Source organism: Pseudopipra pipra, chromosome 10 (assembly GCF_036250125.1).
Source record: "Pseudopipra pipra isolate bDixPip1 chromosome 10, bDixPip1.hap1, whole genome shotgun sequence".
NCBI classification, from domain to species: Eukaryota; Metazoa; Chordata; class Aves; order Passeriformes; family Pipridae; genus Pseudopipra; species Pseudopipra pipra.
Genome location: NC_087558.1, coordinates 22,824,128 through 22,848,917, shown reverse-complemented (window position 1 = coordinate 22,848,917; position 24,790 = coordinate 22,824,128). Strand labels below are relative to the sequence as shown.

At 45.3% G+C, this 24,790-nt stretch overlaps 2 protein-coding genes across 6 annotated transcripts in view; one reads left to right on the top strand and one right to left on the bottom strand.

The window, feature by feature from the left end:
• NEU2 (neuraminidase 2) overlaps positions 1 to 24,790 on the bottom strand; it is a 36,497-nt gene that overhangs the window by 8,680 nt on the left and 3,027 nt on the right. For 2 of the 4 annotated variants that reach the window (XM_064666723.1, XM_064666724.1), the window contains 2 exons: positions 24,322 to 24,425; positions 23,264 to 23,421 (listed from right to left, as the gene is read on the bottom strand). In XM_064666723.1, the coding sequence (XP_064522793.1) occupies positions 23,264 to 23,346 (83 nt within the window). In that variant the 5' untranslated portion in view covers positions 23,347 to 23,421; positions 24,322 to 24,425. Of the gene's footprint in view, positions 1 to 23,263; positions 23,422 to 24,321; positions 24,457 to 24,790 lie in introns of all 4 variants that reach the window. The other 2 variants (XM_064666722.1, XM_064666725.1) reach the window with 1 other exon arrangement.
• The window catches only part of NGEF (neuronal guanine nucleotide exchange factor), a 50,711-nt gene continuing 30,488 nt past the window's right edge, over positions 4,568 to 24,790 (top strand). Inside the window, exons 1-4 of one of the 2 annotated variants that reach the window (XM_064666713.1) lie at positions 4,568 to 4,763; positions 12,600 to 12,659; positions 15,482 to 15,853; positions 19,213 to 19,327. In XM_064666713.1, coding sequence (XP_064522783.1) covers positions 15,586 to 15,853; positions 19,213 to 19,327 — 383 coding nt within the window. In that variant the 5' untranslated portion in view covers positions 4,568 to 4,763; positions 12,600 to 12,659; positions 15,482 to 15,585. Of the gene's footprint in view, positions 4,764 to 12,599; positions 12,660 to 15,481; positions 15,854 to 17,393; positions 17,949 to 19,212; positions 19,328 to 24,790 lie in introns of those variants that run through there. The other variant, XM_064666714.1, reaches the window with a different exon arrangement.

The window sequence follows — 24,790 nt, the reverse complement described above, 5'->3', positions numbered from 1 at the left end:
CACACCTCCAATCCACCAGCACGTTCTTTCTGGATAAGAAATGGGTTAACACAGGGGAGCCCAGGCAGGGATACAGGAATGACATGCTGGTGCAGGCAGGTGCAGCTCCCAGAGCCTCTGTGGAGGTGTTCCAGGATCAAACTATCACAGTAGCTGCAGGCAATGAGCTATGGGGAAGGGTCAGGCTGAGGAACAAAGGGTAGAGTACAGCCTGGGGTCACAGCTGAGGAAGAGGAGGAGGCAGCACCCCTTCTCCCAGTTGTGCCCTGCCTGGCCTAGAGCCTCTCAGCCTGCACCTGCAGCTGCTGGGAGTACCCAAGCAAATGATTTCACCACTACATGTGCTACTGCTGTCAGAAAGGACCTTTCCTAGCTGCATCCCCTGCTTTCTCCTCTTCTCTGCTGTTTCCATTGCTGCCATTAATACTTCTTGTCTTGGAAGTGATCTGAAAAAATGAAAATAACAATCCTGCAAACAGATCTTGCTAGTAATGACAGAAGGGGAAGAAAATCTCTTCAACTGATGGCAGCTGTGGTTGATCTGTGCAAGCCAAAGAGGGAGTTGCAAAGGTGTGGATTTACAACCAATCTGACTACCTTAATTAATGTAATGCTTCTGTATTGCTCTCCTTCCTCTCTCTTGAGCAACCTTGTATCCCTTCTTGTGCCAGCACGGATGCTCATTTTACCCTGGCAAGCCATCAGATGTCAGTCTGGCAGAACACTAATCCATAAAGAAAAAAGTGAACAGTTTCTGCTAGGTCATTGTCCTGGACTGCGTCAGCAAGAGTCAAACAAGCAGCAGAATCTGCAGTAGGAGCAGGAGCTCAAAGCTGTTGACAGGAGGAGCAGACTCACCTCCCAGACTGGCACTTAGCCATCGGGGCTAATTAGCTGCATCGTAAAACCACACCCCGTGTTTATGAACCTTGTCTAACTGGGCAAGTGAAGTACTGCCTAACTGGGGCACACTAGAGAAGCCCGAAGGCATTTGTATCTCAATGCTTTACCTGGGATCAAGCAACAATCAATGTGAGGAAAAGTCCCTCCAGAGACAATGCTATTGATATCCACCAGATATTAACTTTCAACAGTGACTCCTGGAGAAAATCCAAAGCAGAAGCAATTCATGAAGGAGGCTTCTAAGGTGTGGTTTGCCAGAATGCCAGACATGAGCTATTGCTTTATGGATTTCTTCACCTTTTTTCCTCTCCCTGGCTAGCAGCAGTGTTACTCGGGTGATTTTCTGAGTCACACACTCGGCTGCTGCAGCCAGACAACCCATAAATACTCATTTGTTTAATAGAAATCACCTTGTCCAGCTGCAGCTTAAAACTGATGGTCCATCTCTTCTGAGTGGAAGTCCCAGATGTGCTTGCTGTGGTGGCAGTGGTTTCATGGGCTATGGTGGCAGCACACACGTGGCAGAGTGGCTGTGCCTCAGGACACCTCTCATCTCCCTTTATCACCTCCCTTTCCAAGCAGGACCCCACACATTCCTCTACAGCCAGCTGGGGTGCCCTGCCTTCAGCCCACTCCTCAGGACAGGTATCAGATGGGGCTGTGCAGAGGCTCAAACTACTCCCAAAACGAAGAATGTGTTGCTTAGTCCTGCAGGGAGGTTAAACTGGGCGAACCCCAGTGCCTGTGCAGGGCAAACCCACAGTCAACATGGGCAGCCTGTGCTGCCTCCCTGCACAGTCAGCACCAAGCACTGCCAGCATCCAGGCTCCAGCACTGCTCTTCAGCCCATACCACAGTTCTTTAGCTGCAAACCCACCCTTGCTGATAAAAGTGCTTTTTCCAAACATGTTGTGTGCTGCAACTATTCTACAAAACTGTTCCTTATTAAGTATCAAAAGTGGATGTCCCTCTGTAGATGTGCACAGCTTGATTCTCCTTCTTTCCTTTCAGTGTCACCAGTGAAGTTTAAAACAGGTTTCAGTCTGAGGAGGATCAAGCTCTTCACTTCTATTGTTCCACGCTTACTTCATTGCCCTTATCTGATTGTTGTAATGAAAACGTTTTTAAAAAGGTTAAAAAATGCAAATGGGGTGTGTGGGTGCATTAATAAGAGGATATAAAAATAATGCAGAATATAATATAATGACAGAATCCTGAACAATGGAGCATTTGAAGTTGGAGGACCACGTTCACTTTCGGGTGCCACCTCTTAGGAAAGATACAGCAATAGCTGCAAATGGAGGCTGAGGAAAGGAATTCAGAAGCTAATGCTTCTGAGTGTATGTGAAAAGTAATTAGGAGGAAAACAAGAGTTGGTATTTAGTGAGTGACACATAGTCCATTGAAAATTATCACAGTGTATTTCCCTTGCAAAATGTTAAACCTGTGCCCATTGACTCCTGGCACCATTAAAAGGCAAGGCTGGCCCAGGTAATTCAGGATTCTTTCTCTGCAGTGCAGTGTGGCTGCTGTCCTGGGGATGCTGTTTAACAGCCCAGGAGGTCTGTGGGGTCACACCATGTGAGGCACCAATCACACCAGGTTGCACATTGCAGTCTAAACACCATGGGCTGCTTTCCAGGTGCTGGGGAATAGGGTGCAGGAGATAAATCCTATAGACCCGAGCTCTGACTGAAAGTCTACTCTGTTAGGGGAGGGGAAAAAAGCAAACAAGGAAAAGCCAGAGTAATAATAATTATGAATATAACAGGCAGATGCTAATGGCAGAGCTCTTTGGGAAACAGGGTTCACTGAATGAGGAAACATTCACTGCTTTCTTTTAGTGCCAATGCTAGACAAGGAAAAGAGCCTCTGAGCACATTTGAGACCAGCACCTCGCTATCCTTATCAGCTGTAGGAGCAGCAGGCAGGATGAGCAGGTACTCACTGGGCACCATTTCACACCCCACTGACTCCAGTTACATTACTGTTGATTTCCACAAGCAGGAGTAAGCAGAGAATCCTCTGCCAGTGTCTCTCTCCCACTAAGTCATAGCCTTTCACAACTTATTTCCTCACCTTGTGGAAAAAATTGGACTAAATCAAAAAATACTCCCTCAACTCAAAGCATAACAGCCACCTCATAGCCTGTAAGACCTGTGAGCCTTCTGACTCTCCACGGTGAGTCGTGAGTTTGTCACAGGGGAGCTGCCTTGCCCTGGGAGAGACAACACCCAATAAACAGCCTGCCCATTATATTTTTCCATTTACTTTGCCCATTTGGAACAGAAAAATAAATAAATGTACCTTATTTTTGTAACAAACTGAATGGCACAATCTATGGGAAGCAAAGGAAGAGAGGTGGTGAGATTTACACACAAAAAGGGGATTGTAGAAGTAGGATTTATTTACTCTCAAAATAACAACACTGAGAAGGAGTCACTGGAGCAATTTACTGGCTGGAAAAAGCAATAAAACCGGAGTCCCTTGCTTCATGTACTCTGCAGTGCTGGGACACTCAGGTAAGGCAGTCTGAAGCACAAGGCTAGCTAGATTCACCCTGGGCAGCTCTTGCGACAGAGAGGAGCCCAGATTCCATGGCATCCCTCATTCCCAGTCCCGCTGGCTCTCGGACCAGCAGTGCGCAGGTCTGATGGTGACCTTGATTAATCATTACAGGATTAATTGCTGGCAGCCCTCTATGGCCAGGCCCTCAGCTGATATAAGGGACACTGACACTGCTGACCATGAAACTATGATGACTGAGCTCAGATTAACCCAAGCTTAACTCAAGGAACATCTGACCTTCCACACGGTAGGCTGGGCACACAGTGGCATTTTAAAAGGAATAGGGTAATGTTGTGAACAATTAATATGTTTTGAGATGAACAAGGGACTTGGCAAGTCCAGTGAACTTCAAAAAGAAATAAAAAACAAAGGAAAGACTAGCATAAAATTCAGCAGGAGATGTGATGCTTCTTGTAAGAGTCGATCCAACTGCAGGCTTAAAAATACCAAGTGAGTTATCTGAGGATGAGGGAAAACTTCCTTCCTAAGTATAGCACTGCACAGGTATCTACAGCAATTACAGACTTGTTTGTCTTCCTTTGAAGCACTGGGCCTAAGCTGCCCCCAGAAGAGGGACATTCAAATCATCGAAAGCAAGCAAGCAACCTCAATAAGAAATCAAATTATTTATTTCAAGGGAGGAAATTATAACAGGCATTTGGATGAACTGATCCAAAAGGCCTTAAAATAAAACCAGGTTGGCACTGCTATATCCACCCCAGTGCCCAGGTATGTGAATACACATGAAATTAAGAAATGGCAATCTAAAAATAGTCATAAACATTTAGGTCTTTTCATCTCAACTGGCTGTAAATAATGTAAAGCAAGAGCAGTTTCTGAGCCAGTGGGTCTTAAAGTGTAAGCAAATGCCATTTACTGTTTTCACTTATTTGAGTTTTCATATTTGGACTGAAGTTTCACCCAGTTGTTAAAGATTTATATGGGAGGTTTAACAATGCCCTGTCATTAAGCCTTGGCACAAGCAGTGCAAAGGACATTCAGGGCATATTTGTACTAACTTATCTGGGTAAAGAGAAAGCCGTGCCTTTAAACTGTGTTTGCTGTGACTCTGGAAACTGAGCAAACAAAGTTTGAGGGAAACTTTACTCTCAAGCAGAACTGACAGGAAGGTACAAGGACTGAAGGACTGCAAATTTCTGTAGGACATACCTGCCTCTGGATTCACTACTGAATTGCAAATCTCTAACTGCCTGGGGGAGCTTAGTTCAGACTTTTTGGACATACCTCATCCCGATGGCAAATGAGAGACTGGTTCAGCCTCTGGGTGTCAGGTGAGTAAAATCCTAATCTGGGGGGATACTGGAAGAGGAACGAAACGGCAGGCCACAAACAAAGGCACAGATCCAGTGCCCAGGAAAGAACTGACTTTGCTCTACAAGCAAAGCCACTCTGAAGGAGTTGTGGGCAAGCCAGGGAGAGCACAGTTGTGGCACTGTTGAAATACTGGCTGACAGAGAGGAGAGACACCACTGGCACAACTTGACAGGCACCAAAGCCATCCCAGGGAGGGAGCCTGGTCAGAGCCTGCACAGAGCAGCATTAATGTGACCAACTAAACAGCAAACACCCCCAAACCAGCCAACCAAACCGTGTCTTTTTCCAGGGGCAGGACAAGTGGGGATTTTTCCTGGCAACCGTTTATGTGTGATCTGGCTTTAAAAAAAATATACAAATAAAGACAGGAAATGTGAAAAACAGCTTGTTTTCCTCTTAACTCCAGGCTGATCCTTCCCCTTAGCTGATCTTTCCTTTCACTCTCAGAGGCCAATTGCTGGGAATCCAATGTAGCTGTGAACTCTGTCCCAGCAATTAGGTATATTTTTAAATGCACAAAGTAAACAAGGACTCAGATTTCATAAGAACAAGACAGCTCTTGAGATCCTAAACTATCAACAGATTCCACCGTTGTAGTGCAGCTGTCCCTTCCAGATCTAGTTGAAAGCAGGAAATTGCACTGAAATAATGAAAAGTATTTAAAATATTTCGCTGAACCTGCAAAAAGTACTGATTGGTTGACATCCATCTTAAGAGATGGACAGAAATTTTAGTCAGGGCTGATTTTTTCCAGATTCAATCCACTTTAAGACCAACTGTAAATACAGGAGTATGTGTGAAACACCACAGTAACTGCCAGAAAAGAAGAGCCCAGAGAAAAAGAAGCCATTGTCCCACACTGCTATAATTTGGAGAGGACATTTGCAAGACAATATAAAGTTCTCTGACTATATAATTACCGTCATCTCTCCCTGAGTATGTGGCCAGTGCCTGGGGTTTTCACTCAGATTTTCCTTTTGAAAGTAGCTTGTTCCATGATTTCTAGAGGCAATTATCATTTTTCCCACCATAGCACCTGGAGGAAATATTTCATGTTTCCAAGCAGCACCCCGTGGAAGCTGTCCCATTAGATCTAAAATAAGGAAAACTGACAAGACTCAGTAAAGCCTAAAACAATCTGGAAATTGCATCTCCTCCCTGCCTTGTCTTTCCTATCCAAAATCATCTTTCAAACAGATGTCTGTGAAAACCAGGTCAAGCAGGTTACTCAATGTGCAAAACTTGCACTTTGCTGTTCCAAAAAGGAGCAATTCCTAAAACAAGAACCCTTTTTTAGGAGAAGTTGCAGCCAGTTCAAATGAAACTGAGGAAGAACAACAGGGACACTGAGGAACTAGGAACCTAGACAAAATGCCTGCTTTTCACCTGGAGACTGAAAAGTATAAAGCATCAAATGAAAAATAACCAAAAAAAGAATATTCAAACTGGTTCATTTTTTTCCTTTAATTACAGTATTATCCAGGGTTCTTTGGAACACATTAGGCTATCTCATGTCATGCTCTTGTACTTACATTAAGCTCCTGCTCAAATAACTCAGAAGAAAAAAGGCTGTGGAAGAAATATAGTATTCATAAACTTATATACCAATCCCAGTGTAGAGATGGGGAACTAAGACTCAGGAAACTCTCTGACATGCTCAAGATTGCCCAGGGAACTGCAGCAGAGCTGAGAAATTACATCTGCTCTCACAGGACCCAATCCTGGATCCTGTGAGATTCACTGCCCCTATCCCAGCCTTCCTCTTCCATGCTTAAAAACTGGGGATGAAGAGGAGGGTAACAAGGGCTGTTAGAAGGAAAGATCCAACAGGGAAAGGTTTGCCAATCTTTCCTAGCACTTGGGTGGAGCGAGCTACAGAGTTCTGGTTGCAGACACACTCATTTGGCCCAAAGCTGGAGAGTCCCTGTGGATGCACAGGGAGCTGGAGCACCACCAGGGCTGGAGCTGGCAAACTAGAGGCCAGTGGGGGAGGGTTGGGTGGGATTGCCTAAGCCCTGAGCCAGTCCCCCAGCAGTAGGAGAGAAGGAGCTGTGGTCCTGAGACCTTCCAGTCCTGCCAGGTCCTCCCGTGGGGCCTCAAAGGAGCCCTCCTGAAGGGGAGGTTTGCATCAGCCCACGCTGTTTGCTGCACAGTTTCCAGAGTTGTGTATCAACTGCTTTTCTTGAGTTACTAAAGGCACTTGCAGTCAGAGTAACAGGCTGTAAGAATAGTATCAGCTTATGTCAGGTTTGAAATTAGCTGAAATTAGCTTAATGCAGTTGACAAGGACAGCCTGGCATAGCAGCACTCCAAACCTGCCTGGGTTTGCAAGCCAGCAGTAACCAGTCTAACAGTATTCTGATATCCTACCGACTTCTGGCTCCCTTGCAGCTACAAATTTGCCAGCAGATTCACCAAACAAGCACTCCTTGGACCCTCCACCCAATAACCACTGAGGGAGGAAAAACTGAGAGCTCTACTATTTCTCGATCAACAAAGTCAGCCCTCTCTTTCCCTGCTTCTGCATGAAAGCTTTCAAATAAAAACCCCTCTGAGTTCTTACCTCTCTGCAGTTCACACAACCACCCCTGCTCATTTCTTCCATAACAAGTGTCTCATACACAGCCAGCAAATCTAGAAATAGAACTGAGCATCATTATATTTTTCCCCAAGAGCAGTGCAGGTATTGTCTGCCCAAGGGACACTGGGCCTGTCTGCTTACTAACTAGTCTGTCTTGAAAAGCTTCAACCAAGACCTCTGCTGATCCTCCTTTTCTGAGTGTCCTGGCATTACCAAACCTTTCTGCCTTCAGCCAGGAATTATGCCCAGGACATCAGTTCTCGTACCGTGTTTTTGACTAAACCATTTCATTGGAAACTAAAGCTTCTCTACCTGAGTAATTGAGTCTTTTTGAGTGTAAGCTCTATGTTGCATGTCCATTCCATGGCTAGAAGGCTTCACACAGCCGACAGAACAGACAAAAAGGAACAAGGACCCACAACTCCCATGTGCAAGCCTGTAAAACAGGGGAGATCACCAGCCAGACTGCTGAGGCCTCGTGTACAGGCTTGCACAGTACATTGGTGCCTTCTGCTGTGGGACTCCATCCTGTGATTGGCACCTGAGCCCTGAGCTGATGCTTGTGTACTCCCCCCAGCCTGGAGATGCAGGGATTTGGGTTTAATTATTCGCTTTTCTTCCAGAGATAAGCCTGGAAAACCTCATGAGTTTCAAACCACAGCTACTTAGCAACAGTTTCAGTAGAATCTTCTAAGCAGAAATAAGGAATGGGATGGCATCAGGGACAACAACATTTCATAAACAGCAGGAAAAGGAAAGGGGTTTCCTCTAGAGCCAAGACTTCTTGTTAGTAGAGAGATATGTCAGTGATGTCAGAGGAACAGGATGGGCTTTATCCATTTTACTTCTCAGGACTCTCTCAAAATCTTCACGCAAAGATGTACTTTCACCATTGCATGTGTAATAATTTAAGGAAAGGAATAGAAATGAGGTCAGATTTTCATCTAATTAGTTCTAAGAGCTTATAAAAAAACCCAGAAAGGCTTGCAGATTTCCACTTCTGCTCTTCTGTATGCTTTAAAACTGAGGCTGGCTCCTCTTCCACAGTGGGAGAGCACGTGTGTGTTTGTATATGCATAGATATGTACACACACATATGTAGAATAGCTCCAGAGGGGGAGTTCTTTAACATCTTAGCTATAGCCCATAGCTACATCTATTACATGAGACCCAGGGGATGAAGGATGGAATTTAATGGGATAGGGCAGGATCAATCTCTGAGATGCATGATTTGATCAGAGATGTCAATTATTAGTGGCACACAGGAAAGAACATTTTTAAATAATTGGTTTTGAATTCTAAAGAACCAGTAAATAGTCAAAAAGATAAATCATGCTGCAGCAGAAAAATATGCAGTTATCTGGTGTTATTTATTAAGTATATATTGAGATATATTAGTTAATTAACACAAAGTAGCTGCTATAAATAGCCCATGTTTCACACAGAGGGCACTGTGTGAAGGCACGTATCCTTTTCTGTCATATGTAAGTAACCAGTATAGGACACACTCATTTTGTGTCCATGTTTACACATGCATGCTTACCTCTATCCAGAGACCTTCCCACAATGCCTGACTTAATTCTGGAAACAGTTTTAGATCTAGTGAGACCATCTGAGTAATTTTTAGCCATTTTACATGTACTGTTTCTCCCTCCAAGCCCTGCTCCCTGGGTCTCATGGTGCCTAAAGCACATGGTTTGGAGCCTATATTAAATGGGTCCAATGGGTTTATTTTTAGTCCCTGAAGTGTTTCTAAAACAGGTTCTCTGTAACATATGTGCAAGACATAAAGGGGGTTTTTGTCACAAGATTGTAACAAACTGCATAATTCTGTCTTGGTTTTGCCTGCTATGAATAAGGTACCAGCACCAAATCACGGCAATAGAACCATTCTGTTAACCTTCCTCACCTGAAAGACTATCTCAAAATTGGAGTGTTGTACTTTGATTCTGTTAAGGCTGGTTATAGAATTTAATCTTATTTACATAATAAGTACAAAATGTTTGATTACTGGAAACATAGGGAGTCAAATTATTTGATATCCTTTTAGCCAGCATCCCCTGACTTACTGTCTAGTTTTGTCTGGCTTCTGCTGTGAACCTCTTTGATCCATGTCTCATTTTTTAGTCAGTCTATTCTCATGCTCCTCCTTTTCGTCTCCACCCCTGTGCCTTAATCAAATAATACCTTGGCCTTGTACCTAAATAATTGAAATTCCTTTGTGAAATGTCATGTAGCTTGCTTTGGACAGGGACATGTGCTTAACTGTCTCTTGCCACCACCTAATAGAAAGGGTCAAGGATTGTTAACACTTCAAGGATGGTGATCCTGACCAGTAACAGTGAAAGCATAAATGTATGTGTGGTCAGGCAGTTCAGGGCCCCGAGGGCTTTAGGGTAAGGTGTTCCCATGCCCAGCTGCCTGTACATCCTTCTGCTGGAAGTCAGCCCCCCCTGGAGCAGGGGTGGCTCAGCTCCTCACTCACAGTGGCTCAAAGTCTGAGCCTTCCCTAAACCACTGATGAGGCCAAATGAATTCATAGCTACATCTGCTGAGAGCTAAATCTGCCAGAGCCTGGGGCTGAGTCTGTGGGTGTTACTATTCCCCTGACTCAGACAGAAATATCTCCCCATGCAAACGCAGGCCTGAGCCTGTGTGGAGCCCTGAGCCTTGGCAGGGCCCTCCCACGGGGCACTCCTTGAGGGATGGCACTCCTTGAGTGAGCAGGAGTGGCCCATGAGTAAGGGCTGCTGCTGGAGCCTGGACTGTGCTCCAACCTGGCACAGCTGGGTTTGCCTCGTTACCAAGCAGAGTGAAAGAGCTGAGAGATGACATTCTACTCCACTTAAAACCCAGGAAGATGGGAAGGAGTCAATACCTAATGCATGAGCAGGGATGTAACGGGGGACTGATGGTGGTGGGAGGGAGAGGTTTGTTTTTGGTTTGCACAAGACTTTTAAAAAAGCATTTTAGAAAGAAACTGTTAAGATGCAGCTAAATCAGTACTTGCATATACATTCAGACTGTATTTAAAGAAGAAATATTAAAGGAGCCATGTTATCTATGAGGGCTTGAAGTCAAAATACTTTCTTAAAAGAGCTCCATCTGGTTCATCAAATATACATGAAAGGTGCATCCCTACATTCAGCATGCAAAACCTTCCAGATGAGTCATTAAGAGGGCTTTTATACTTGAAACAACTTGGACACATAAAAAGGAAGAAAAGATTATAAGACCTTCTGCCTTTCTATAGAATAAACCCCCTACAGCCAAAGCCAAGACAGTAATTTCTGCACTGAGCCCCAAAACGAACACACCAGTAGGTAACTCAGTGAGGGGGTTCATTGCCCTGGCTGCTGAGAGCACCCACCTGCATAGGCTGGGTGGCCACTCAGACACATCAATACTGTGATCTTGTTCCTGTGGTGGTGGGGACACATTATACAATCAGGCAAGGGCAATTCATCTCCGGTGACTGGATGTCCCTGTATAGGCCAACCATGCAGTCAAGTTGTGTTCACACCTGTTACTTCCTGCTTTGAAACATCCCCAGAGTTGCACAGCTGGAGATTTCAGCCTGTCTTAATATTAATTAAGCAATCTTCATTACCCTTCCAGACTGGGCAACGGCATTGTTTAAGATCAGCAAATTGAGCAGTTTTCATTCCAAAATCCTTAAGTGTTCTTTGACTTCCTTACTACAGTACTTAGCACTTTTCAGTCAGACAATACACCTCCCCACTTTAAAGGGGAATTAGAAATTTAAGAAGGACTGGATTCACCAGCAAGCAGAGCCACTGCTCTCATCCTGCTGCAGCCCTTCCATGGCAGGGAAGGCTGAGTGCAGGGACCCAGAAGTTTTGATTATGATTGTCTTGTGGCAGTGGAGGGGAGCGAGCAGAAAAAACCCTCCCAGAGACAGGGGCTGGGAGCTCAGGGCCAGCACCAGGCATAGCAAAACAGCCCATTACCAAGGGCCACTAATTACCAGGGGCAGCAAAGCATCCAGGATCCAGCTGCCTGCCTGGCTGTGCTGCAGCCCTGGAGAACTGCTGCAGAGAGAGGGGTCGGGCATGTGGAGCAGCACAGAGAGGGGTCGGGCATGTGGAGCAGCACGTTTGGCAGGGAAGGAGGTGGCTCTTTCCAGCAGCTGACACAGCATGCACCCCTCCTGCCTCAGCAACAGCTGGAGCAGCTCCCCTGACTCTCTGGGGTTGCCAGTCCTAGCAGCTCCCTCTGCCACCAGTACCCACCGAGGTTGCCACCAGTGACAGACCACACACTCTGCCCCTGCCACACACTCTGCCCCTGTCACACACTCTGCCCCTGTCACACAGCCTTCCTCTGCCACACACTCTGCCCCTGTCACACAGCCTCCCTCTGCCACACACTCTGCCCCTGTCACACAGCCTCCCTCTGCCACACACTCTGCCCCTGTCACACACTCTGCCCCTGTCACACAGCCTCCCTCTGCCACACACTCTGCCCCTGTCACACACTCAGCCCCTGTCTGTCACACACTCTGCCCCTGTCACACACTCTGCCCCTGTCACACAGCCTCCCGTGCAGCTGCACCCTCCTGGCACGGCGTGGGGTGGGCAAACAGGGAGTGATGCTCAGCCAGTGCTAGAATGTACCTCCTGCTCCAGACTCCCAGATCAAACTGCCCAGAACAAACCCATTTGCAGGTCTACATGGCTGCAATCTCATCTTCCAGTCTGCATCTTCTGCTACTGAAAACATCCTTGAGTAGCTCTAGCTGATTAAAGTCACACCTGATATGCCTTTCCTACACCTGAGACTCTTTGAATCCCTATCACCCACTCTCTTTGTACAGTAGGGACCAGCAGTTAGTGCCATTCACAGCCAGACCATGCCTTGAAAACACACCCAGTGCCACCCTCCCAGAGGCAGCAGTGATCCTTATTTCCTGCATGCATCCATGTGTCCAGGTCCACACTGCTCTAGGAACTTCAGTCTTTTATACCATTTTTATTAGCATTTTACCCAGCATCCCTGAGGTCAACTGTTCTTGTACAAAAGTCATGGCATTTGCTGGTAAGTGTCAGTTTTTTCCATTGGCAAGTAAAATTTCTACCCAGTCAAATTCCTGGAGGCTGAATTATGTGTGAGTCAAAATGCATATCTCTAGTGTTCTGTATGTGCGTCACATACTGGCTTCAAGGTTGCCATCTTTCTGTTTTCTCCACAGACTGCTGCTTTGATCTCCATGAACTACAGGGAAGTGTGTTTGCCTGCAAAGCACATCCAGGTGAGTGGGGATGCTGCAGCCATGTGATCTCAAGGTGGCATGGGAATATACTTGGGATGGGTTACTCCGGATGCAAGACCTGACACTCACCTGTGATTATCAGAGGTGAACACCTTCTTCAAAAATTCCCTGCAAACACTCAGACAGGGATAGTTATGGTCCACACCTGCCTGAGTCATTCATTCTCTGTCACTGAATAGCTTGACTGCTACCAGAATAATGTAATATGAAATTTGAATGTATCCCTTAAACTCATCCCTAGTTTTTTAATAGGCCTAAAAACTGCAAAAGCCAAGGCTATTTGATATCAGTAAATCGTTTCTCAATAATTTCTTAGAGTATCAGTTTTGGAATCAGAAGCATTGCCTTCAGAAATACATTCTGTTCTTGAACTCTTCATTGAAGAAAGTAAAAAACCAGTATGTATTGTTCATAACCACCACAATAAACAAGTGCCCCCTCTGCCTCTCCCAGAAAACATGGAAGTCTTTCTCTCATCCATTGCTATATTCAGTTCTGGTCAAGGATCCTGTTTGTTAGGGACTGTTTGGTAGCCTGGCAGCAAGCTGACTGTGTGGGATGGGCACCTTCACTCTTCTGAGGGACCAAAGGAGGAGTATCTGGCAAAGATAACCACACTGGTTTGACAGGGCTGCTGAACACATAGTTACGTCTGAGTGTTGGAGCTGAGTGTTGGAGGCTCCTTCTCTGCCAAGTTTCTTTGTAAAAGCCCAGCAGTGACATCCAGGTGTTCCCATGTTCACCACGTAAGTGAAAGGGGAAAACAATCTTCTTCATGCACACATGGGCATCTCTTTGCCTAATGATCCCCTGGGAGATTTACGTGGTTTCGAGCACGCAGCTCCTGTGAAAACTTTAACTGCTGAGCAGCTCCTGTGAAAACTTTAACTCATTTTTGAAGAAAACACCAACAGCAATTTGCTAAGCATTGCAAACTATGTCAGCATTGCAAAGGCCACAGGAGAGACAGGTCTCTGCACCAGTCTGAGTCACATGGACAAAGGGTGGCCACTCAAAGCACACAGGAACTTTGATATAGAGGAGATTGTTACAGGTTCATCTCCTCGAAAGACAAGGCATAAAACAATCTATAGAAGAGAAAGAAATCAAAAATTAGCAATTGTTAGAGTTTAGGGTTAGGAAGGAATACAGCTGTAATCCTAATTTTGGTCCAGTTAACAGACATCGTCCATCACAGTTGCAAGGATCGAGCCTTTGGGGCTTTAGTCTTGGGACACTGAGAGAGGCCCAGGCCTCTTCTTTCTTTTCAAAATGTCTCCAACAGCAGCTGGTTTTATTTTGCTGTTCCACAGAAACAAGCTTAGTGAATCTCTATACCTCAGAGTCATTTACAAACCAAACTTAGCACCACAACCAATAAATGGGTCCTTCATAGAGTTCCAGTAACACTGGAAACAGTCCCAGAGCAACCACCAGTTCCAAACAGTCCAAAAATCTCGGCAGAATTGAAGTCAGGATCCAAATTTAGCAGTTGTGAGCTGCATGCTGTGGTTCAGGTTATGAAGGGAGAAAGCAGCTCTGTAGGGCCAGGAAGCTCATGCCCAGTGCATGATTTCAGGTAGTGACCCACCCTTTATAAGGATAAATCATGGGGCCCTTCAAAATTTTGGAAAGCAGAGGATTCATAGATGATGTCCCAGCTGTCCCTGATATCCCAGGGTCAGCTGGAGTGACCCTGGGGGGCAAGCAAGGGAAAAGCTTGTGGCACACATGGGATCATAAAGATTGCAGAAAACCAAGAACAAAAATTGAAATGCTTAACTTTCTGGAGTATCTTGTGTCTTGGATATACTGTAAATGTAGCAAATCAGTGATACATGTAACTTCTCAAAACAGCATCTAATGACTAATCCACAGCACCCTTTTATGCCCTTCTCTCAGCCAGCTGTCAATTTTATATTCACATTTCCTGTACAGCATGTCTTTCTACTATTCATGATAGCCCCCATCAGTCACAAAATCACGTTATGTACTCAGAAGGAATTTGACAGCTCTAAGAATTCAGCAGACAAAGGAGCAGCGAATGCTTAAGTAATCAGTTCCCATTTTACCCAGTCTTGCAAAGGCTGAAGGATCAATTGCTGTTTTGCTGTTGGAGTCCTAAAAATGCTTGGGAGTGGTGGCACAGTCCCCGTACTGACACACGGAGCAGTGGGACCCTTGTGCTGGTCCCCATGTCACTGAGGAGGCACATTGGCACTTGAGGGCAACTCTGGGAAAATTAATCAAGTCTCTGCACTACATCATCTTGTCTCTTCTACCTTCACTTCTGGACAGTTACATGGTTTTTACTTCACTCATGTGCACAGCAGGAGTGAGCTGTTGATAAGTATTAGAAGGCACCCTGTAAAAGGCAATAATTCTTCAGATAATAGACAGATTAACAGAGCTTTCTCTTCAGCTATTACTTTCTGTTCAGTAACAGTTTCACTCTCACAAACAAGGACATGACCATTCCCTGTTATCTACTCTAAATCAACTAGTAATCTGCTGCTCACAACTGACAAAAAGGAGTGGTCATCAACTGAGAAAATACTACATTTTTCCAGTAACATCAGTAGCACTACCACGTGCCGTGGAAGGACAACCATGAGCACATCAAAGCAATGTTCAGGACATTAGAATAAGGCTTGTGAGATGATGATCTCAGAATGATCTCTGAAAAAAAGTTCTGGGAAGTCTTCGTTATCCTAAACAGATGATGGACTACAGCCTCTGAACTAATCAGAACTTTGTCCTTTCTTCTCTTGTTTTGTTGTGTTTTGTTTGTCCATCTCCAGCTCTGACTCGGATGCAGCTGATGGAGTTGTGGAGGCTACCTGTCTTCTGCTGCTCTGCTGCTGATCCATCATCTCAGTTGCCATAGAGACAAGATCTGGGAGCCATGGATGAGCATGGGAGAGAAGCCACCCACAGGCTCTCCGCTGGTGGGCTCTGGCAGGGCCTTTCTCAGCAGGTACTGAGAGAGTCGGGGTCGGTCTCTGAGGGTGAGGAGGAGTCAGCAGGTGCTGACCCAGTGGCGCTCGAGGGGGACTTGCCAACACATTACATTGCCATCCAAAGAAATTCCAAGTACTACCGATCCATGAGGCTGCCGAACAGAGGGAAAAGAAAGACTTCGAGAGAGGCAGTGCACATGGGGCGTGTCACAGGTGAGTACCAACCCAAACAGCATTGTGCCTTTTGCAGTGAGATTGGGAACTCTAGGGGTCCATGGGAATAGAAAAGGGACAGGGAAGGTGGAAGGCAGCTCAGCAGCCAGCACATTACAGAGCACCCCTGCCCTATGGCACAGGTGGCAGAGGGGTGCTATCCCTCTGTGCTCAGTATGGAAGTGTGACATGGTTGGACGTTTAAACACATGCTGTGGCAGAGAATCTAAACATTTGTGGGGCTCTGCACTGCCACCCCTCTGCTCTCTGAAAGGAAAATAACTTACCCAAGGAAAGACACGAAGCTGCCAATGAAGTAGGGACTTCTTTAGCACCCAGAAAGGACATATTCCAAAGTAGTGAGAACCGTACAAGTAACTGTTTGGCAAGGTGAGCGACGTACAGAAAAAACAGTCAGCAGAGCCAGAGGGAACTGCAATGGGCTCTAATGAGGGGGGAGCAAGGCTTCTCTGAAAGTGCCTTTGCTGCCACCTTGCATTGAAGACAGCTGTAAGAAACACCTAAGCCCCCTTTGAACTGGGAGGCTGAAATAAGAGGAACACCATCCAGAACATACATGCATTCAGCCACGGCTTCAGTAGAAGAGTTGGCTTTCTCTGAGTATGAGCAGTACAGAGCATGACTGCAAGGCCAGGCTGTTCACTGAGCTGGAACCTTGTCTGAGCAGCTGCCTGTGAAGAAGCAAGAGAAAGATAAGAGAAGTGAAGAGAGCCAGGAAAGGAGCTACTGCAGCACACTCAGAAGCACTGGAAACAGGGCTGCAAGAAGAAAATTGGATTGGTTTTAATCTAAGCTCTAAATGAGAGTGAACTGAAACTGGGAACACAGAAAACACCCTTTGCTTCATCCTCCAGGTGCTCAGAGAAACTGAACTTTATATCTCCTTCACAGCAAAGATACCTATCCTATCTTCAGGGTATAATCTGACAGAATCAATGCACTGGAGTCTGAACTTTGGATAGCTGCATGTGTCAAAATGATACACCACTACTGATGTTCAAGCCTGAAAGCTATTGCTTTGTTGTGCAGCAGTAAAGCCACTGCTTCAGCCCCTGAAAGTAGACCAAGTTCTCTAAGAAAACAAAGAACAAACATCCTCCACCCGAAAATAAAAGAGGTTTGGGAAATGTCCCCAAGAAAATAGGTGTCTCCTGCCTGCCTTGCCAAGGGAGCCACGCTATTCCAGCAGTATAAAGGCCCATTCAACCCTGTGGCATGGACAGGAGGAAAGTTCCCTCCCTTTTCCAAGTTTCCAAGCAGACAGCGGCAGAGCACAGAGCTCCTGTTTAATATTCTGCTACTGTTGCAATGAGGTTTGTGGATAAACTGAGTGTCGCCTGTGCCAGAGCAGAGTTGCTCTCCACCCTGCGGGTGCAGACAGGACCCGAGCAGAGCCATCCTCTCCCCGCCTTCCCAAGCACGGGGGCAGAGCGAGCACAGCACAGGCTCGCCGGGGCAGCACAGGCTCGCCCTCCCCGGCGGCACAGCGTCCCACCGCTGTCAGGGGCCCTCACCCCTGCGACCTGCTGCTGCCACTGCAGCGGCACCGGCACGGGAGGACGCACCTTCTCCATACACTGCAGCGTCACGGCATCGGGACACCGGCACGGGAGGACATCCCTCATGTCCGGCCAGTGACATCGAGGAAGGACGAGCTAAAAGAAGGGCTTCTCTCTTCGCAGTCATTAGAGCATCCACAGGGGCCGGCCTGCGCTTCTCTCCCGCCCCCTCCCTGTGTTACTGCTGCTGAAACGGGATCGGTTCCAAACAGGGCTTTTCCTTCCATACCTGCAATTTTTCAACAAGACACACTGGGAACTTTTCTTTTCTCCATCTGTACAGCAAGACCTGGGCTAGGAGCAATAGCTCTTCCTCCGGGGTGACTGTAGCAAGTCCATCTCAGAGCTACAGCTTTCAAATTCAGCTAAGACTGTGTGAACAGCTCTTCTGCCCTCTCCCTCCACTGATTCCATCCCCTCTCCCAGAAACTGGACAGCGGGTGCTTCTACACCAGCCTCATTTGTAGCAGGAACTTCTGACAGCATTTGCTGACGTGCATGGAAGCAAGGGATGGGTGAGCTATTTTATCTTGCCTTCCAAGCCATTTGAACAGCAGCTATCCAAGAATATGAGTCAAGCTCAAATGTTAACCTGTTCTCATTTTGCTTAGGGAATGGCTGGAGGGGAGGAGAGGAGAAGGAAAGAAGAGAGGAAGAGAGGGAAAGATACAGGGGAAAAGACAAAGTAGGATGCAAAATGAGAAAAATAAAGACTCAAGAGATCAGATCACGAAAACCAATGTAAAATAATCTAAATTCAGCAGAGGGAAAGGTTTTTATATAGGCACCCTTTGCACCAGCCCAGCTTTGGCTTATAGCCTAGGAGCTGTAAAACATAATAGATGTTTTCCGTTAACTGGAAAAACAGTTGTTGGGGTTTTTTTTAAGCAATCTCCTCGGCCAGAAGGATAAAGTGTTTAAACTATTCAAAGTGAATAACTCAAACTACTGTTTCATAAGCCCTTGGCACTAGTTTAGCAAGTTTTAAAATTCTGGATGTCACACCTTCCCTCTGAAAATTGATTAAAAGGGTGCATCAGAAACCAGCCTCAGTCAGAGCATTGACCTGACTGTGCTGTCACCAGTTTGAAATGCAAACAGAATTATGCCTTAGACCAAAATATTTCTAATAAAAAACAACAAGGCCATATATCAACAAGCCTCAAACAACAGGAGGTTTCATTTGAAAAGTGAGATGCATCCTCTCCTGCCAAGTACTACAGTAGTAAGCCATGGACTTAATACAACTCTGGCTCCCTGTGAAGGGATCAGAGGTTCATCTGAGGGAAATTGGAGAAGCAATTAAAAGTAAAGCTCCTGTTTCACCCAAATCTAACCTTGATTTGTCCAGTAAACTGAACATCTACTGTATGCCTGAAAGCAGAGCAGTCGTGAAGCCTTGACTTGGGAAACCAAATACTGCCATGCACAGGCACACACAGATAAACCTTTTCTGCTCAGTGGATTGCACTGAAAATCACTCACGTTGGGACCAGTTTGCAGTGGTGAGAGTGCTACTCACACATCTAAGAACTGACACCGTATATCCAGCTTCACCTTTTCTCAGTTGCATTTGCAGCTGTGACAAAGGCTGTACCATCTTGCACTGTGCAAGCTGATGACACTTTGATCTTGTTCGAAAATCGAAGCTGAAATGTAACCACCTTTGTGTCTGTGGTCTTTCTGTTGCCTTTGGTGTAAGCAAACCACTGCCTACAGTAAAAGTAAATTTAAAAAATAACTGTTTTAACACCCTCTTGGCTTTCTCTTATGTCACAGGTTCACTCAAAAACAATGAGCCTGTCAAAGAGCCTCTGAATATTTTATCTCATAAGGAATCACCATCTCCAGCAAACTCTGATAAGACAACGTTAGACGAACTATGGATCCAAAGGTAAGAAGGGAATTCACTGTGCTCCCACTGAAAATTACAGTCAGAGTGGTGTCAGAGCTGGAATGCTGTCTGGGGAAGCACAGCTGGACAAACTGTAGCTCTGATCCCTGCCTTCTCACCTTGACTTGTGCTGCTTTCAGTCTTAATTATATATTTTGCTTAGTATTAGTGTGACAGTATAAAGGGTCATGTCAATATGGGTTTAGAGAAGACAGTGAAGGAAAAAGAGGCAACAAGAAGACAGTAGGGAAGGTGGGAAAAGGGGAATGTGAAGCAGGATCATCCAGTGGTATAAGTGGGCAGACTGCCTTAAGCAGCTTGTTAAGAGAATAAAGAGAGCCTGTGGGCATTTTCTTGTGGAACATCCCAACATCAGGGTGATCTCATTCTTGGCCTTCATAGAGAGCTCTCCTGAAGCCTCTTATACAACCCCACATGGAAAACAGGATTTTATAGCTGAAGAAGTAGCTACAAAGATGTTTTCTACAGTATTCTGACTTTCTGTTTGCTGTTTACTTTGAAGAACTGAGAAGCAACAGAGGCTTTCAGTGAGGGAGCCCTTTCTGGTTTAAATCCCTCAACAACCAATGTCCAGGAAAAGGCCCTGATCCCACAACCTGTAAAGGTACATCCATCCCATAAATCTACCCTCAGCCCTGCTCTATTGCCACTGCAGCCAGCTAGAGAGAGGAGCATGTACCTAGCCTTACATTTTCATATATGACTGAGGTATTCTCCCAGACTCCCTCTCCAGCTACTCACCTCTGGTGGGTACAGCTGTGAGATAGTCCCTGCTGGTACTGTAGAAGATCAGGCTGGAAGCACCAAGCCCCTGTCCTCTAAGGGTGTGTGCATTGTGCCACACCAGCTGTGTTGGTGTCTAGTGCCTTGGCACCTTTCCTTACGGAGAGGACTCCAGTTAAACAATTTTAGCCAAATGTCAAGCTGGATTTAAATAAATTAATTGCCTTGGCTACAACTGATTGCCCTTTGGCCGTAAAGTGAGCAGATGAAAATAGACAGCCACAGTCTGCTGCAATGTCAAACCCATCTGTCTTCCTCTCCTCGCGGCACAATCGTCACAGTCAGTGTCTGACATCCTGACACCGGCACTTAGGCAGCTCTGAAATGTGCAAATCCTGATTCTCCCTGGAGCTGGAAACAATGAGCCTGTGCTGGGAGTCAGGTTTATCGAAGATGATGCTGTGCAGAGCTTGGCAGGTCAGTACAGGTTCTAAGTCATGTGTCTGCTAAAAGCAGGCAGCGCTGCTGAGCGGCATCGATGGTCTCTTGAAACTGAGCACAGACATTTGACAGAGAATGAGACCAGAGTTCCAGCTCAAACTCAAGCCATGTCCTCTGCCCTTCTCCAAAGATCAACTGTAATTTATAACAGAACCACTAGAAACCTGCATTGGGGAAGCCTGCAGGAGCCTAAGAATGTTACCATTACTTACAGTAATTCCTATTATCTCCCTCCTATTGGAAAAAAGGCCATTATGCAGATAAGACATCAAAAATATTATCACTAGTCTCAAGACATGCATTTAATCTCTCCCCAGAAGAATAAATCAGAAGAATAGAGCATTCTTCTGAAAGCAGAAGCTGGCAGTTCTGCAGAAGGGACAGTGCAGGCACCTCTGGCCAGCTCTGGAAAGCTCCATGGAGTTCTGAGGAGTGAACCACCCCGAGGGCAAGTGAGGCAGCAGTGCTGCATCTCTTCAGAGTCAGCAGCATCCCACAGCAACCATCTAAATGCTAGGGCTGGGCAGGCACAATCCCTTCTCCTTGCATGAAGATAACCAGCAGGTCTGACACAAATGGGTTCTTCACAGGTAGGGATGTCACTTCACATACAGCCATGCTGCATAATTCAGGGCAGGAGGTAAACACAGCTGGGGAACGTAGTAAACAGCTCAGAAAAAGGAATTGTCACAGACTTTGATTCAAATCTATGTGTCTTTCAAAGCTCTGAGAGTAGTAGAGTAATTCAGTGATCTCAGAACACTGATGTTTGAAAACAAGATTCCTCAAACACTATTGCTGGTGTTCCAAAATCTGCCACGTGCCCTCCATAAAATACTTCCTAAGAGCATTTTTATGCTCAAGTGGCTTTTCCCCCCATGATCTTTTTCCTGTGCCACCTCCAACTCCCTCTAAGCACTCTAGAGTTCTCCACAACACCCCAGGGCTCCCTCTCAGCCTTCCACATTGTACAAAGATCTGAACCCCCACCATGACGAGCTGCTTCCCGACACCAGACCCGCCCTGAGCATCTCAGTGCTGAGCTCCCAGCACAACCCCTGCTTTCCAGAGCAGCCTGAGCCAAGGCCCTAGAAGGAACTGAACTCAGCAAAAGCTGCTCTTGCCCACAGTGAGCAGTCCTGCCAGCTCCAGACTGAGATCACAGAAAGCCACCACAGAGAAACATCCACCCACAGTGTCCATCCACAACTGCCAGCTGAAAGCAGCTCCCACAGAGACCAGAAAATTAGTCATTGCAGACCCTAGAAAGGAGACTCACTAATCAGTGTCTACCTTATCTTGTCAGCTAATAGGATGTTCACTTTTCTTCCTTTCTAGTACAATACAGATATTTTAGCAGCATGACTGCATTATTTACCTACCATTTCCACCGAGCCAGATTCCAAAAATGATATGTTTTTATTATGGGCCATGAGATACATTGGAAGAGAAATTCAGTGTGAAATTTCACTTTGCAAAGCTCACGGTGAGATCACGGGTCTCCCAGTGCAGAGCAAACTGTTTCTTTATGCTGCTTATGAAACGTCCCATTCAGAGAAACAAGGGTCATCTAAAAATCATTTGATTATGTTTGATATGAGCTCAAAAGAATGGAAGTACTACCACAGTGAATACAACTAGTCACCTTCAGCAGCAAGAGGGAATCCAGCTTGTTTGAATTCATGCAAACACGTATTAGAGAGGAACAGTACACATGTGAGATGGCATAGCACTCTGAAAGGTGCTCGTGAGAGTGTGGGTTACCATCCCTTAGCCCAGCACTCTTGGTCCTGGGCAGCAGAGGGCACTGCTTTTATAGCCTGATTTAACCAGAAAAGTAGGGAAAACCTTCGGAGAGGCCGGGAGCCGGATTGCAAAAGGCCTTAGAAACTTGTGCAGTTTCCTTCTGCTTATGAAATACATTTCTTGTAGTCAGTTCTTCTCTGTGCTGCCAATGGTGCTTCAATATGCAAGTGGTGAAGTCAGCAATAGCTGGTGCAAACACCTGTTGAGCAAATCTTTACATGTCATCGTTCTACAACGTTTTGCTCTTTTAGAGGTAAATGAATAGAGACAGATTTTTATTTTCTATCCCTTTCTGTACAATCTGCATCTTAAACAGTCTAAGGGCAACTGTATTTGCAGGGAGAAGTATTTTAAAAACTAGTAAATTTCCAGTAAAAGTAGCCTCTGTGGGTATTAAAATGTCATTACTGTCAACGTCTCATATTTCACAGGATCACACAGAATAGCAAGCAATAACATAGACAGTTCTAATGAAGCATCCTTCCAGCATGCAGCCAAAGGAGATCCCAATCCCAGTCTGCCCCTCTATTCCACACAGTCCCTGCTTGCCAGGTTCTTGAGCTGGTCATGTTTTCAGTACTGTGCAAGGTCCAGGCTTTGCGCTCCATGTCTCCCAGTCTGATCTGCTTCAGCTGGACTCCTCAGCTCCTCAATCAATCTCTTTGTTTCACTCCTTTTCTTTCAGCTTCACCTTGTAATTCCCCACACAATTTCCTCAGCCTGCTATTTCTCAGGCACATTAGTCCTCTCTCTTCCCTCCTGCAGCTCATATCTCAGTGTCCTGTTGTTCTCCAGGCTCTTCACCCTTTGGCTGCTCATACAGTCTTATTATCCCACCCCTCCTCCTAGCTCCAGTGCCAAATTTTACAGCCTTTTCCAACTCACCATTTCCTGAAGCCTCCAGCTGGGTGTGAGTTCCTCTCTTCCCAGCAGTCTCCTGGTCCAGAAGTAGACCTCTTCCTCCCCATGCTTGAGTCTTGCCCCTTCTGGTTTTCAGTCAGGTAGTTTTCTCATCATGCTGACTGGATCCAGCACAAGGATCACTGAGGATACCGCAGAAAGGTCTTTATTTGTATATTTATATATTTATTTGTAAATATTTATTTATACCTAAAGAGGCCTTCATTCACAGAGCCTAGAACTGGACCAGGCAGGTTTTACAGCTCCAGTATCAGAAATGATTGTCTCAGCCCACGGCAGAGGATGTGTTCTCTCCATGGGCAGCAGCCCAGGGATTTTAGGTGCTACAATCTAAGTCTGAAGCTTGTGTGTATTGCAGAGAGTGGAAAAGGGCCTAAATGCTATGGATTTTCTTAAGTCTGGCAAAAACACAATCCTGGAAAGCCTCAAAATCTCAACTTGCATATCAACAGAAACCAAAGCTTTTGGAAGGACAGAACAACAGGTTTTCTGTTTTCCTTTAGTAGGGATCCAATAATATTTTCCTAAGTCTAATAAGTTGTTAACTGCTTTTAATATATAAAAAACTAACTTGTCTATGGCAAATGGTCAGTAAGTAAAAACATAACCTTGATGATTATGAGCACCAAAAGGTTAGAAGCACCTAAAGGTAAGGATCTTATAAATGAAATTTCTGAACATTTTTAGTTATTGGTAAGCCCCAACAGATATAACTGAAGTATTTTGATGAGAGCTTAAGGAGGTTCAGGAGAACAGATATGCTCTTATCCTTTAGGATCTAAAAATACTAGGGATGAGGAGTTCTGCTTATCTACCATTAAAAAGTCATAATCAGGAACAAAAACTGCACAGACACACCCATTGCCAAAATCACTGCTAAAAACCACACATGAACAGAGGGAATCTGAATGAACCTGAGGTATGAAAATATCCTTGACTAGGTATAACATTATTCAAATCTATTATTAACTTCACACTTCTCCATAAATTTGGTTAGTTCAGATTAAAACAGTGCTTCTTACCTCATCTTGTGGCCTTTCTTGGTGTGAAACTCCCACTGACTAGAAGGGTTTGGGGAATTTTTCATGAATACGATTTGCTGGACTGCCTCTTCTCTTTTTAGTTTCTAGAAGAGAAGGTCTAATTTCTAAAAATTGCTATAAGAGAACATTTTAAAAATGCATTGCAATTTAATTTGAAAACAAGCTTTATTCTAAGGATTGCTTTTGAGTTGAAATGCACATAATAAATCTTAATTCAAATGATTACTCATTTTTCAAAATTACTAGTGCCGGAAAATACAAACCAAGATTGGAAATTCATCCCCCAAGCATAACTTAAATGAGATAATGGTAATAAACTAATTATAAACTCACACCAATTATCACATTTTAACACAACCATGGACCAGGTGAGCCAACATTTAGAATCTTTTCCAACAGCAGCACAGTGAAGCTGGGAACAAGTCTGCAAGCACACGAACCCCCTCTC